Source organism: Artemia sp. Qi Xiang Cuo, chromosome 13 (assembly GCF_049724085.1).
Source record: "Artemia sp. Qi Xiang Cuo chromosome 13, ASM4972408v1, whole genome shotgun sequence".
Taxonomy (NCBI): Eukaryota; Metazoa; Arthropoda; class Branchiopoda; order Anostraca; family Artemiidae; genus Artemia; species Artemia sp. Qi Xiang Cuo.
This window is the reverse complement of record NC_142806.1, coordinates 15,914,502-15,929,319: the sequence shown is the minus strand read 5'-3', so window position 1 is coordinate 15,929,319 and position 14,818 is coordinate 15,914,502. Positions and strand designations below refer to the sequence as shown.

Sequence of the window (14,818 nt, the reverse complement as noted above, 5' to 3'; positions counted from 1 at the left end):
TTTGACTCGCCGTTCATGAATAATTAAAACGAAATTTGTATATCAATTTTAATTCCTTTTAAATAATATTAACCTTATAATAACCTAAGTTTGATTTTTGTTCTTGTTGTTTAAGAATGACTCCTGAATTGCAAACGCTGCTTAATTAGAATAATAACCTCTTTTAAAAGTTAAAAAAGAAACTTTAGCGTAAGAGCGAGCTATTGAGGAGAGGCAATCCATCTCACGTACGCAATTTTTTCTGTTCGTTTTAAGTATTAATATTGCTTCTTACTTTCAGTTGAAAAATTAGTTTTTTATTTAATTACTGATCGTTTTTTAAATAATGTGTGGAAATCAAGCTCCCCTCCACGGAAGATTTCCTTCCTCACGAGAAATTTCTCCATGGAGAGATTCTCCCACGTAACTTAAATTGGCGGTATTTGCGGAACTAATTTTGTAAGGTATAAAAACAAAACGGCTAAAGAGGTCGAAACTATTTTTATGAAAATGAAAGTAGGAGGGATCCAATAGATACGAGACGAATACTCTGCTGCCATCTATAATCGAGTCTAACGGGACAGGATCACGTGTCTTTTTCAAGGTCAATCAGGGGGTGTTTCTAAGTGTATTGACTCTGGGACGAAGTTTGCACATGCGCACTGAATACTAACGGGGCAATGTATTGATTCGCTAACGGGAACAGGATCACGTGTCTCTTTCTAGGCTAATCAGGGGATGTTTCTAAATATATTGATTCGCTAACGGGACAGAATCACGTTTCTCTTTCTTGGACAATCAGAGAGTTACGTAAGGTTTTCCTTACATTACGATTCGCCCTTGAGATTTTGTTTATAAGCATTGAGGTTAAATTATCATACAGTCCCAAGCCACCATGGAGATAACATTGAATATTGATGAGTTGGAAGCCTTAGCTACAAAGATTTATAATGTGAGTTCTGTTTAGTAAATTTTCTTAGGTTATTTCCAAATAAAATCATTTTTGTAGTCCCCCTTCAGTATATTCACCTTCAGGGTATACCTCCCTCCCCCAAAGAAAAAAATCTCCACTATGCGATGTTTATAGTCGTTAGAAAGTGTAAAATACGCTCTTTTTTACCATGTAAACCCCCCCTCGTTTACGATTTTAATTCTTTCATTGGAAATAATTCTCTTTTTCGATAAATTCATGCAATTTTCATGCTTTCTGTATCGTAGCAAAAGTGACAACTTACTTCCGACAACTCTTAGATATACTGACCCCCTTATGACACTAAGCCGCTAAGATTTAAATAGTGATAATTATTGACACCCGTCAAGTGCGCGTCCTGCTTGTTAATTCTCACGAATTAGGATAGCAGCTTAGCAAAGGTTTCGCTGAAAAAGATACTTTTTTGGTCAAATTAGCGATATATGTTTATACAGTAAATCTTATGAATTACAAGAGGGGATGGGTGTTAGTTATAATAAATAGTTTCATATGGAAAATTTATCTTCCATTTTGAGTACTCAGTGTTTATATGGAGGGGGTTAAGAAACAGACAAATATCTACTAACAGAAGGTTTATTGAAGCGCAGGTCATTTTAAATGATATAAACCTTTGACCCTAGAGGAATAATGTGCAAATATATGCGTTGCGTCTCTAGGCATGTTTTTAATTTTTTTTCTAAATGAAAAAAATAGGATTTGTATGCTTTTCGGGTTTATTTCCAACACGGAGTGTATTTAATTTTGTCTCTAAATGGTAAATATAGGAGCTACTGGCTGTAGCGGTATATTTCCCACAAATTCTACTTTTTGCTTTGCTGAAGAAGGGAGGGAGGGGCTTCATGGGACAACGGCAGATACTTTCTAGACAAAATTATACCTTACAATAAATTTTGTAGAAGAAGGGTACTAATTTTTCTTCTGTAAAAGGGGAATCGTTATTTTATACTAATTTTTTTTTCTTTTCAAGGATGATTCTGACAAATGCCCTCCTCCATCAAAAAAAGGCTAGGGTTAATGATAAAACCCCTGTGACGGCGTTTGGAGATGACTGGACCATCCAGGAGCGTTCTATACCAACCCCCTGTCCCTCTTCAAATCACCGCACCCTCTATCCATTCTCACCCTTGGACATTCAAGGTTGCAGTAGAAATGCCAAGAGGACATAACTGGCCCTAGAATGGGATGAATATACCCGTGATCTATTAAATGACATTGAGAATAACAAGGAGACCACTAATATCACCAAGGAAATTAAAGACATTGTGTTATAGATTTCAGAAATAAAGTTTCATATATTTATTATTTTCTTAGGCTTAAGGGTCGAGGTTTGAGAATTTTAAGAGACTATTTTCCCTATTTTAATATATTTATTCAGATGACTACTGACTCAATATGGGTAAAACCTGATAACCAAAGTTCAGTATTTGTTATCTACCAGAAACTTCACGGAAAATGGACACTGTTCCTCCTACTAGTAAAGGTTATGTTAGATTGTTTTCAGATAGGACAATGCAAACGGGAAAAATTATGAAATGAGTTATAAAAGAATAAAATAAAAAACAATAAAACGCGCAATTTAAGGGGAAATGAGAGGAGAGGACTCCAGGGGAGGAGAGAGGGTCTTTGAGGGACAGAGGGCAGTTTCTGGTCAACAGTTCAACATTAACTTTTTTTCAGCTGGATCGTTTTCAGACTGAACAATGCAAATGGGGTAAAAAATGTAATGGGTTATAAAAGAATAAAATAAAAAGCAATAACACGAGGAAAATGAGGAGAAAGGACTCCAAGGGATGAGGGAGTGTCTTTGAGGGATGGAGGACAGTTTTTGGTCAACAGCTCAACATTAACTTTTTTTCCGATGGATTGTTTTCAAACTGGACAATGCAAATTGTGAAAAAAATGAAACTGAATATAAAAGAATAAAATAAAAAACAATAACACGTGCAATTTAAGGAACAATGAGAGGAGAGGACTCCAGGGGAGGGGAGAGTGTCTTTGAGGGACGGAGGGCAGTTTTTTGCTCAACAGCTCAACATTAACTTATTTCCACTGTTATATTTATAGTTTATTTTTAGTTGCACAAAGCAGTAGTTTTCAAGTGTAGATTTAATGTTATCCAGCCTCCTTAAGTGAAAATGAATTATTCTAAGACAGTGAGCTGTATTTGTTAGAGTGTCAGAAACATTACATATTTATTTAATTTAAGCCCCTTTTTTCAGCTATAATAATGTTTGGTGTGATTGACACAGAATATATTGGTCTGAAATATTCCTCAACTGGCATTATTTTCAAAGCAGCTTTCTTACTCCTAGACGAACTACGGCGTGAAACTCATAGCTATAAATGGAACGTCAGATACAATATGTATAAGTACGAGAAAAACCGATGGAGTCCAACACTAAATTTTATAAATTGAAACGGCTTTTACGTTAAAACCATAAGACCACGTAATGAAAATGACTTTGAAATAAAACATGTACAAGAAGAAATTCAGGAATAAGGCAGTTTTTTTGGGGTGCAAGCTGTATATGTTAAGGGAAACGTGCCAACTGATACTAGAAAAATATGATAAAGACATAGCATTATTCAATTTAAAAGACTTCAAATGTGAGAAATACCTGCATTCAGTACATGATCCGGAAGATGAAGTTAAATATTTCGCTCAATGGGTGCCGGAAAAAATACCTGCCATGGAGAAATGCATCAGATATCCAAAGACCTAAACTAATGCTCCTCCTCATATCAAATGGACTAAGCTATTTTTTTTAATATGTCAATATGTATGTATTACAAATAGTTTTTGTTTGATGAATATATTTTAAGCAATAAACATGTCTTAGCTTACTTTACTTTTAGTACTATTTTTTTGTAAATATGAATTTTTAAAAAAATTTTAATATGTTTAAGCATTAAACATCTTAAGCCTCAGTCTTCTTTATTCTTTAGAATAGTTCATCGGCATGAAAATTATACTTTCAGATTCAGCATGCTAGGGAACACACTTTCAGGTTCAACATGTTGGAGAACCTTAAATGGTCATCCCTAAAAAGGTAAGTTAATCCTAAATAGTTCAAGAATTTCTCTGAAATTACACTTTCCGATCCAGCATGTCAAGGAACACACTTTCAGGTTCAGCATGTAGGAGAACTCAGCATGTGGGCATCCCTAAAAAGGTAGGTTAACCCTAAATGGTTAAAGAATTTCTCTGAAATTACATTTTCAGATCAAGCATGCCGGAGAAGTCATACATTACTTTTCAACTTCTTGTATATCCCAATACCAAAATTTTCGCAATGAAAAAGAAATATCTTATAGATCAATTCTAATTTTTTCCTGGGAAAATAAAAAGGTTCCACTTCAGTTCCAATTTTTCTCAAAAAGATGACAAAATTCAAAGTTTTGTTCCAAGTTTTTCGTAGAAAATAGAAAAAAGTTATACTTTGATCGTGAATATTCGCCATGAAGATAAGGAGCTCCACTTAAATTCTCAGTTTTCTCGAAGAACTGCAAAAATATTCAAGTTCTCTTCTGAATTTTCTTAAAGGAGAGAAAAAGTTAGCTCAATTCTGAAATTTACCCATGAAAATGAAAAAAAGCTACCTCTTCAACTCTTAATTTCTCAAAGACAAAACAAAATTTAAAGTTCTGTTCGAATTTTTTCCGTAGAAGGTAGGAAAAGTCATACTGTGGTGGTGATTATTTTCCATGAAAACAAAAAGTTTCACTTTAATTCTAAATTTTCTTAAATTCAGTTCCAATTTTTCTCAAAGAGATGATAAAATTTAAAGTTCTGTTCAAAATTTTTCCATAGAAGATAGAAAAAAGTTATACTTTGATCGGGAATATTCACCATAAAGATAAGAAGCTCCAATTTAATTCTGAGTTTTCTGGAAGAACTACAAATGTTGAAGTTCTCTTCTGAATTTTCTTAAAGAAGAGAAAAAGTTAGCTCAATTCTGAAATTTGCCAAAGAAAATGAAAAACGGCTTTCACTATAGTTCCTAATTTCTCAAAGACATAAAAAATTTAAAGGTCTGTTATAGATTTTTCCATAGAAGATAGGAAAAGTCATACTATTATTGTGAATATTTTCCATGAAGATAAAAAGTTTCAATTTAATTCTAAATTTTCTTAAATTCAGTTCCAATTTTTCTCAAAGAGATGAAAAAATTTAAAGTTTTGTTCCAAATTTGTCATAGAAGATTGAAAAAAGTTATACTTTGATCGTGAATATTCACGATGAAGATACGGAGCTCCACTTTAATTCTGAGTTTTCTCGAAAAAGTGCAAAATGTTCAAGTTCTCTTCTGAATTTTCTTAAAGAAGAGAAAAAGTTAGTTCAATTCTGATAGTTACCAAAGAAAATGAAAAAAACTTCCACTTCAGTTCTTAATTTCTCAAAGACATAAAAAGTTACAGGTTAATTCTAATTTTTCCAAGAAAATAGAAAGCTTCTACTTCAGTTCTGATTTTTCTCAAAGACATAAAAAATTTAAAGTTCTGTTCAAAATGTTTCCATACAAGATAGGAAAAGTCATACTATGATTGTGAATATTTTGCATGAAGATAAAAAAGCTTCACATTAATTCTAAATTTTCTCAATGAAGTGAAGAAAAGTTCAAGTTCTCTTTTGAATTTTCTCAATGAAAAAGAAATTAGTTGAAGATCAATTCTAATTTTTTCCATGAAAATATAAAAGGTTACACTTCAGTTCTGATTTTTTCAAAGAGATGAAAAAATTTAAAGATCTGTTCTAAATTTTTCCATAGAAGATAGAAAAGGTTATACCTTAGTTGTGAAATTTTTAAATGAAGATGAAAAGCTCCTCTTTAATTCTAAATTTTCTCAATGCAGTGAAGAAAATTTCAAGCTCTCTTCTGAATTTTCTCAATGAAAGAGAAATTAGTTACAGGTTAATTTTAATTTTTTCAAGAAAATAGAAAGCTTCCACTTCAGTTCTGATTTTTCTCAAAGACATAAAAAATTTAAAGTTCTTTTCTAAATTTTTCCGTAGAAGATAGGAAAAGCTATACTATGATTGTGATTATTTTCCAATGAAAATAAAAAGTTTCATTTTAATTCTAAATTTTCTTAAATTCAGTTACGATTTTTCTCAAAGAGATGAAAAAATTTAAAGTTCTCGTCTGAATGTTCTCCCTGAGAAGAGAAAATGTTCCACTTTAATTCTGAGTTGTGTGTGTGTGTGTGTGTGTGTGTGTGTGTGTGTGTGTGTGTGTGTGTGTGTGTGTGTGTGTGTGTGTGTGTGTGTGTGTGTGTGTGTGTGTGTGTGTGTGTGTGTGTGTGTGTGTGTGTGTGTGTGTGTGTGTGTGTGTGTGTGTGTGTGTGTGTGTGTGTGTGTGTGTGTGTGTGTGTGTGTGTGTGTGTGTGTGTGTGTGTGTGTGTGTGTGTGTGTGTGTGTGTGTGTGTGTGTGTGTGTGTGTGTGTGTGTGTGTGTGTGTGTGTGTGTGTGTGTGTGTGTGTGTGTGTGTGTGTGTGTGTGTGTGTGTGTGTGTGTGTGTGTGTGTGTGTGTGTGTGTGTGTGTGTGTGTGTGTGTGTGTGTGTGTGTGTGTGTGTGTGTGTGTGTGTGTGTGTGTGTGTGTGTGTGTGTGTGTGTGTGTGTGTGTGTGTGTGTGTGTGTGTGTGTGTGTGTGTGTGTGTGTGTGTGTGTGTGTGTGTGTGTGTGTGTGTGTGTGTGTGTGTGTGTGTGTGTGTGTGTGTGTGTGTGTGTGTGTGTGTGTGTGTGTGTGTGTGTGTGTGTGTGTGTGTGTGTGTGTGTGTGTGTGTGTGTGTGTGTGTGTGTGTGTGTGTGTGTGTGTGTGTGTGTGTGTGTGTGTGTGTGTGTGTGTGTGTGTGTGTGTGTGTGTGTTAAGATTCAATGACTATTTTCCTCCTTTTTTGAAAATCAGACAAATTTTCTAAGGCTCGTAGCTTTTTATGGGTAAGACTAAACTTAATAAAACTTATATATTTGGAATTAGCATAATAAGCGATTTTTTTTCATATATCTATTGCTATCAAAATTCCGTTTTTTAGGTTCGGTTGCTATTGAGCCTGGTCGCTCCTTACTTACAGTTCGTTACCACGAACTGTTTGAAAACTAGTCATGACATGTTCTTTCTAGAACCGAAATGAGAGCCAATTATTGGACTGAGCCATTGTGTAGAGTAGATATCAAATTAAACGAAAACAAAGCAATAATCCTAGTTTTTTATTATATACTGTAAAAAGTGTTTTTAATTGGTTTGCTTTTACTCTACCAAAACTCTTATATGGTTTTGTGTTTTCAGTAAAGCACTAGTTTTCTATAATCCTAAAAACATAGAATAATTAAATTAGTTGGTTTATTTGTACTAGTTTCATTGATATATGTTAGGTAGACCGTGCTGCACTAATTTTTGTTCGTTTTAAGTTTCAACTTTGCTCTTTACTTTCCTCAGAAAAACTTTGCTTTTTAAAATTAATCTTTGCCGGTTTTAATTTAAATTTCATGTGAAAGCAACCCTGCAATGCTTTTTTAATTTTTTTTTGGGGGGGGGGGGTAGACCCTTTTATATGTGGAATAATTTCTTTTCGTTTCAAGTTTTAATGTCGCTCCTTACTTTTAGTTGGAAAAATTAATTTTTAATTTCTAATATTTAATTTCTCATCGTTTTTCAAAAAACTAATATTTCTAAAATTTAAAAAACTAAAATTTAAAACTAAAATTTTCTAAAAACAAAAATTTCTCATCGTTTTTCAAAAAATACCAAGAAATCCATGCTACTCAAAATGGTGTAAACAATTTTTGAAGGTGGACAACCTTGACAGTTAGGAAAGAGTAACTATTTTTCTAAAGAAGATTTTTAAAGTTTTCAAATCCCAAGCAAAATGTTCGTATGTCTAGCTTGTTTCCCTAAACACTCCCCCCCCCCCTGCTAAACACCCAACAAATTCTAGCTTGCAGGTGTGGAATATCAAAAACAAGAAAAGACTGGGAAGTAACCTGTCAACTAGGAAAATACCACAGAAAAATAAAGCCAATAGCTTTTAGTACTATGATTTCTACAAATAGTTTTATGATGTCTATTAAACAGTAAAAACAAGTAAAGCATATGAATAGGTAAATATAATAATAAGTAATCCCTCTTTGAATATACAGCTTTGAGCAGTTCTAGAACCATATGCCTACACTTCTCCAACCTCTAGGTGGCAAGAGGTTAAGGGTATGAATTTAGTGATCTACTAAAAGAATCTAGTTGCAAACCATGAAACTGGATGAGCTCTATTCCCTTTTTGAATTAAAATACTTGACAAGTTTAAAAAATAAGTGCATCACATTTACAAAAATAGTGAATTATCAGAAAAATAATCATATATGAGGCTTAGAACTAAGATTGAAAATAAATCCCAATCAAGAATTGAACCCTTGACTTTCTAATTCAAATTGTAACACTCTAGCGACTGCATTTTGGCGGCTGATAGTAGAATTTAATGTATTGATTTTACTAAGACCATAATTAGGTAACTTATAGCACTTTTCCCATGGTCTATGGCATGTCACCACCAAAAGTATACCCTAGTTATTGTACCTTAACCAGAAAATACATTTGTAATTGGCTATTATAAAACATAGAGTTAATTAAAGTTTATATTGTAAAGAATGAGAGCACTAAACTATATTTGGTGAAGCAGAACTTTTGGGAACTAGAGGAGGGGAGGGGGTACGTCAAGGAATAATCATCTGGAATTTCTAAATCCAATTATTTGTTACTCTATGAATTTCTTCCTCTTAAGAACATTCAATATCTTAAAAATCCTTTTGCGACCCTCAACGTTGCCTGGTCTTGTTGAAGACAAAGAGTTCATAGCAAATTCTCACAATGGACTAATGAAAATTATTAAGGGGGCTGGAAGGGGGAGTATAGTGGAGTTTTTTTTAAACCTCAATTTAAGGGTTTTGGAGCATAATTATTGCAATGGTACCGTTTTGTGCTTCCAAGCTTTTCCACTTGAGATGTGGCACCAAAAGTACCATTTTTAGTGCACTATGGTACTTGCAGATGGTAGAATCAAACAGATCGTGGTAACGAACTGTAAGTAAGGAGCGACCCAGCTCAATAGTAACCGAAACTCTAAAGAACGTAATTTTGAAATCCATACATGCAGCAAAAGAATCAAATTTTCATGCTGATTTAAAATATATAAGTTTCATCAAGTTTAGTCTTATTCATCAAAAGTTACGAGCCTCAGAAAATTTGCCCTACTTTCGACTAAAAGTAAGGAGCAACATCGGAAGTCTTGTTCCAATGTAATTATTAGCAGCAAGTGTGTGCCTGTTACCGTTCACTACTTAGTTAAAGCAGGAGTTAATTCTTCCGTAGTAAAAGTTGTACAGTATTGGTCTTCCAATTCGTTGGTTCGGTTAAAATGGATATCTGATATATCCGAACCCATCTCAGTAAAGAAGGGAGTCAGGCAAGTTGGTGTGCTGTCTCCATATATTTTTAAAACTGTGTTTGCGGACTGTTTGCGAATGCTGTCTCCTACCATGTTTTTAGAAAATACTGCTGTTAGTCACATTGCCTATGCTGATGATGTTCTGCTAGTTAGTCATACTAGGTCAGGCCTCACAAAAAATCTAAATGTTCTGATTAATGATTAAAGTATGATTGGGCTATCTGTAAATACTTCAAAAGGCGAGTTTCTGTGTTTTAATATTTCTAAACCAGCTCCTCCTTTACATGTGGGTACAATGCTACTCAAGTGTGTTTCAAAGTTGAAATGGCTTGGGATTACTTTTTCTGATACACTTTCGACTGCATGCTCGTCTCTGGTTGCTAGTGCTCTGCAGTGTATTCGCTTCTAATATGGTAAAATCTCGCCTAATAGAGAGAGGTACAGCCGCCGAGGTTTATGTAAACTTTACCATAGTTTTTGTTCTCCTGCAATTCTTTTTCTTTCCGGTTTGCAGCCTTTAATGCGCGAAAAAGACCGTCTTCAGCTAAGGAGAGACTATTTTAAATATTGTAATTCCTGCTATATTTACCAAGGTGGTACAGAAATCACAAGATTATTTCTCATTTTGGACTTATCGACCCTCTAGTACTGCTTGACAACATCCCTAAGGACCTGAGGACCAATACTCCAAGGAAGATATGTGCCAGTGACCCCCTCACTTATTTTTTTCTAGATTAGAGATCTATAAAATTTGGTATGTTATTTATGTTGTGTTTTTCTCATTATTTCCTTGTGGATAATAGTATTTTGTTTTTTCTTTTTTACTCCGCATTTATTTTATATTGCGGGTTATAAATAAACTTACTTACTTACTAAAACATAAAACCAACAGAAATTATTACGTATATGATTGGGTTCGCCCCCTAGTCATTACCTCGCTCTTTGCGCTAAAGTTTTTTTGTACTTTCATCAGAGCTATTTATTCTAACGTCTCTTACTAGGTTGCTAGCTACCGCTGCAACCCGGATTAACAGCCTTTGTGATTAAGGGGTCATTCTTAAAGAATTGGAACAAAATTTGAGCTTTAGCGTAAAGAGCAAGGTTACACGGAATAATTCCTATTCGTTTTAATGTCACTCCTTACTTTCAGTTAATATAGCTTGTTTTTTATTTAATAGATAAAAAACACGTAAATATGGACATTAGCTTTAAATGAGCCATTAAGTACTTCTCCAAAAGTTGTCGTAGCCCACTAGCCCCAGCTTTTCCACTTGAGACATTGCATCAAAAATGCTGTTTTTAGTGCCATTTGGCACTTGTAGATAATGACAATAATGACAGGAGTAAAGCAGGGATGTGTCCTCTCCCCCCTACTGTTCATCCTTGTTGTTGACTACATCTTGAGTAATTGTGAGGGATATGGGATTGATATTGGTGAGCCGGCCAGACATCGAGATCTCGATTTTGCTGACGACATAAGCCTTCTTGATACTTACAAACTGAGACTGCAGGCCTTTATAAATAGTGCTAAAGATGCAGCAGAACAATTTGGACTAAAAATCAACACAAAAAACAACAACAAAAGCATGGCTATCAGTGGATCTCCTCTTGATATTAAGTGTGGATCTGACCGAATAGAGCAGGTAACCGAGTTCAGATACATGGGCAGTACAGTCGAAAACACACAAAAAAAACGCAAACGCAAGAGAAGTCCAACTTAGGTTGGGACAAGCACACGGTGCGATTAACCATCTCAAACAAGTTTGGAAATCTCAAAAATACTCCTTGGGGCTAAAGATACGACTGTTCCAAAGCAATGTTCTGTCAGTACTGCTTTAGGGATCTGAGACCTGGCACCTCAACCAACAAAAAGAGAAAAAATACAATCATTTGAAAACACTTGCCTCAGAAGAATCCTAAATATAAACTGGACCCAGAGGATAAGAAATGACACCATCAGGAAACAGGTCCAGCTACCTTTAATAACAGACGTTATCCGTCAACGTAGGTGGTGTTATCTTGACCATGTCATCAGGACGGGCAGAAATCGCTTGCCAAACTCCATCCTCTTCTGACAACCAGAAGGATCAAGTTGACGAGGCCGTCCTAGAAACACCCAGAGACGTTCACACAGAAGAGACTTGTCAAATATACATGCGTCCCTACAGTCCGAATGGGAAGACGCACTAGCTGCAGCACACCTCTGATATGACTGGAGACTTTTCGTGAATGCCCTAGGTTGCCTCTGGAGGCACAAGAGGAACTAAGGAAAGAAAAGTAAAGAGCTAGCATTTGAGAAGGAGACCGCCCCTTTCATATACGGAATAATTTCTGTTCGTTTTAAGTTTTAATGTCACTCCTTACTTTCAGTTAAAAAAAAACTTGTTTTTCTTTATTTAATTTCTGAACATTTTTGAATTAATACAGCTTTGATTTTGGCTCACCGTACATGAATAATTAAAACGAAATTTGCATATTAATTTTACTTTTTTGGCTAAATGGCTTTCTCCAAATTTTGTTCTGACGTAACTTACGAATTAACTTACGTAACTAACTTTATATTCGTATGTTTTATTACGTATATCAGAGAGTTCGCCCCCCCCCCCTAGTCAATACCACACTTTTTACGCTAAAGTTTGAATTTTGTTCGAATCAAAAACCCTGAAAAACAAAGACCGGTTAATTAGAATAGATAGCTCTTTTGAAAGTACTAACAAAACTATAGTGTAAAGAGCGAGGTATTGTCTAGGAGGGTGAACCCCTTCATATACGTAGTATTTTTTTTTCGTTTTAAGTTTTAACGTTTCTCCTTACTTTCAGTTGAAAAAACTTGTCTTTTTTAATTTAATCTATTAAAGAACGAGCCATGGGCCGTAATAGCCAAAAGTAAAAAAACACATTTTAATAAAATTTGTTGGTGAGAAAAAATTACCATGAGTAACTGATTCATAAAGGGTAACTACAGGGCTGTCCCTATGGTTGGGGACGCCCTGGGCAAAATAAATTACGGCCCTCCCCTACTGACTCAAACAAAAATAAAAAGTCCCAGAAGCCCCAAGTCCCCTCCCCCCTTGAACGGCCCTGGGTAAGAAAAATAAGGGATGCGTGTTTATTTGTTTTTGTTTTCCAGTGATGATGGTATCGGCTCATTTGAACAGAAATTAAAAGTTCTAGTGCCGTTTGTTCTAGTGACCAAAAAGATTAAAGGGCAACGATAGTAGAAGTGGGGGTGCCAGTCATGACCATACCACGTGGTCATGTGAGCATTTTTAATGCTGTCAGTACACCAAATAAGGGCATAGCCTCCCTAGGGGAGATAGATTTCTGAAAAATTGATTGCGTAATCAAAGTGTGTCAACAACAACAACAACGACCGTGACATTCACTGAGAGCGTGCACTTAGAACAACACCAACCCGGAATTTGGAACACCTGTGCTGTCGACCTCAATTCACCTATCGTGAATCAATAATTCCCCTTAGAAACAACAAATTAATGTCCCTTTCTTGAAAGATCAATCAATCAATGACATCATCTATCAGACTTTAAAAATTTCCGCATAGAAACATTTCTCCAGGAATAGATTCAAGTCATTAATGTCTTTGCCTCGGGAACAGTTCTACTGGTCGAACTCCAAAAGATATTAATAACCAAAGGCCATGGAAACAATTAGGCAAGAAACATCTTAGCGATGAATTGTTTTGGCGCGCGAAAAGGTTTCATATTAATTTGAAATGCGTTAGCACAGAGATGCCAATAACAAAGGAACACGCTGAATGTACGTTTAGGGATTATTTGGGCGAAACCGTTTTAGACAGGTTATGGAACTATTTCGGCGAAACAGATAGAGACATTTTAAAAGAAGATTTTTGAAGAGATTTTAGAAGAGAATTTAAAGGTGAAACAGTGTTGTGAGGTCCTCTAACCCAACCCCAAAGGGTTCCGATCCTCCTACCCCAACCCCGAAGGAAGCCCCCGGGCCGCCCCGCCCCCCCCGCTCCCAAAGGACCAACGGGGTCCCAAAGGCCCACCCAGACCCCCAAAGGCCATCCCCAGGCCTCAAATGTCCCCCAGGCTCCCAACTGTCCCCCCGGACCCCCAAAGGCCATCCCTGTGCTCCAAAGGGCCACCGGCGCCCCCAACGGCCCTCCACCGGTCCCCAAAGGCCCATCGAGCTCCCAAAGGACCAACGGGGTCCCAAAGGCCCTCCCCCGGTCCCCAACTGCCCCTCCGGACCCCCAAAGGCCCTCCATGTGCCCCCAAAGGCCCTCCTCCGGTCCCCAAAGGCCCATCAAGCTCCCAAAGGACCAACGGGGTCCCAAAGGTCCTCCTTCGGTCCCCAAAGGCCCATCGAGCTCCCAAAGACCCTCCACCGGTCCCCAAATGTCCCCCAGGCACCCAAAGGCCCTCCCTGTGCCCCAAAGGCCCTCCCTGTGCCCCAAAGGCCCTCCACTGGTCCTCAAAGCCCCCCAAGCTCCCCAAAGGGCCCCCCGCGCCCCCCAAGGCCCACCCCGGCCCCCCACGGCCCGCCCCGGGCCCCAAATGTCCCCCAGACCCCCAACTGTCCCCCCGGACCCCCAAAGGCCCTCCCTGTGCCCCAAAGGCCCTCCCCCGGCCCCCAAAGGACTACCCGGCTCCCCAAGGACCAACGGGGTCCCAAAGACCCTCCACCGGTCCCCAACTGTCCCCAGGCACCTAAAGGCCCGCCAAGTGCCCCCAAGGCCCACCCTCTGCCCCAAAGGTCCTCCACCGGTCCCAAAGGCCCAACGAGCTCCCAAAGGACCAACGGGGTCCCAAAGGCCCTCACCCGGACCCCAAATGGCCCCCAGGCACCCAAAGGCCCTCCCGGTGCCCCAAAGCTCCTCCTCCGATCCCCACAGGCCCATCGTGCTCCCAAAGGACCACCGGGGTCCCAAAGGCCCTCCACCGGTCCCCAACGACCCATCGAGCTCCCAAACGACCAACGGGGTCCCAAAGGCCCTCCACCGGTCCCCAAAAGGCCCCCAGGCCCCCACAGGCCAGCCCCCGGCCCCCCACGGCCCCCAAAGCTCCCAACGGATCACCGGCGCCCCCCAAGCCCCACCCAGACCCCCAAAGGCCCTCCCCGGGCCCCACAAAGGAATTATTTACTGAACTTCAGTTGTTGTGATTTTAAAAGTTCTGCTTTTGTTTTCTAAAATCATCGCCTAAAATGCCTCAAAATGTTTCACCCAAAGAGACAAACACACAGAGACACACACACAGAGACACACACAGAGACACACACACAGAGACACACAAACAGAGACACACACACACAGAAACACGCACATAGACACACACACAGAGAAACACACGAAGAGACACACACAGAGACACACGTACAGAGAAACACACAGGTTGTGGTTTACCTTGTCACAGTTACATTTTAAT

At 37.9% G+C, this 14,818-nt stretch overlaps 1 protein-coding gene across 1 annotated transcript; it reads left to right on the top strand.

The window, feature by feature from the left end:
* Nucleotides 1-10,732: 10,732 nt before the first annotated feature.
* On the top strand, nt 10,733-11,128 carry LOC148945009 (uncharacterized). The gene has a single exon (XM_089098924.1). The coding sequence runs from the start codon at nt 10,733-10,735 to the stop codon at nt 11,126-11,128; it is 396 nt and encodes a 131-aa protein (XP_088955050.1).
* Nucleotides 11,129-14,818: the final 3,690 nt, after the last annotated feature.

Bases quoted from the DNA above. Each gene is read 5' to 3' on its own strand.
- LOC148945009 (XM_089098924.1), top strand. From the start codon at position 10,733: ATGACAATAATGACAGGAGTAAAGCAGGGATGTGTCCTCTCCCCCCTA.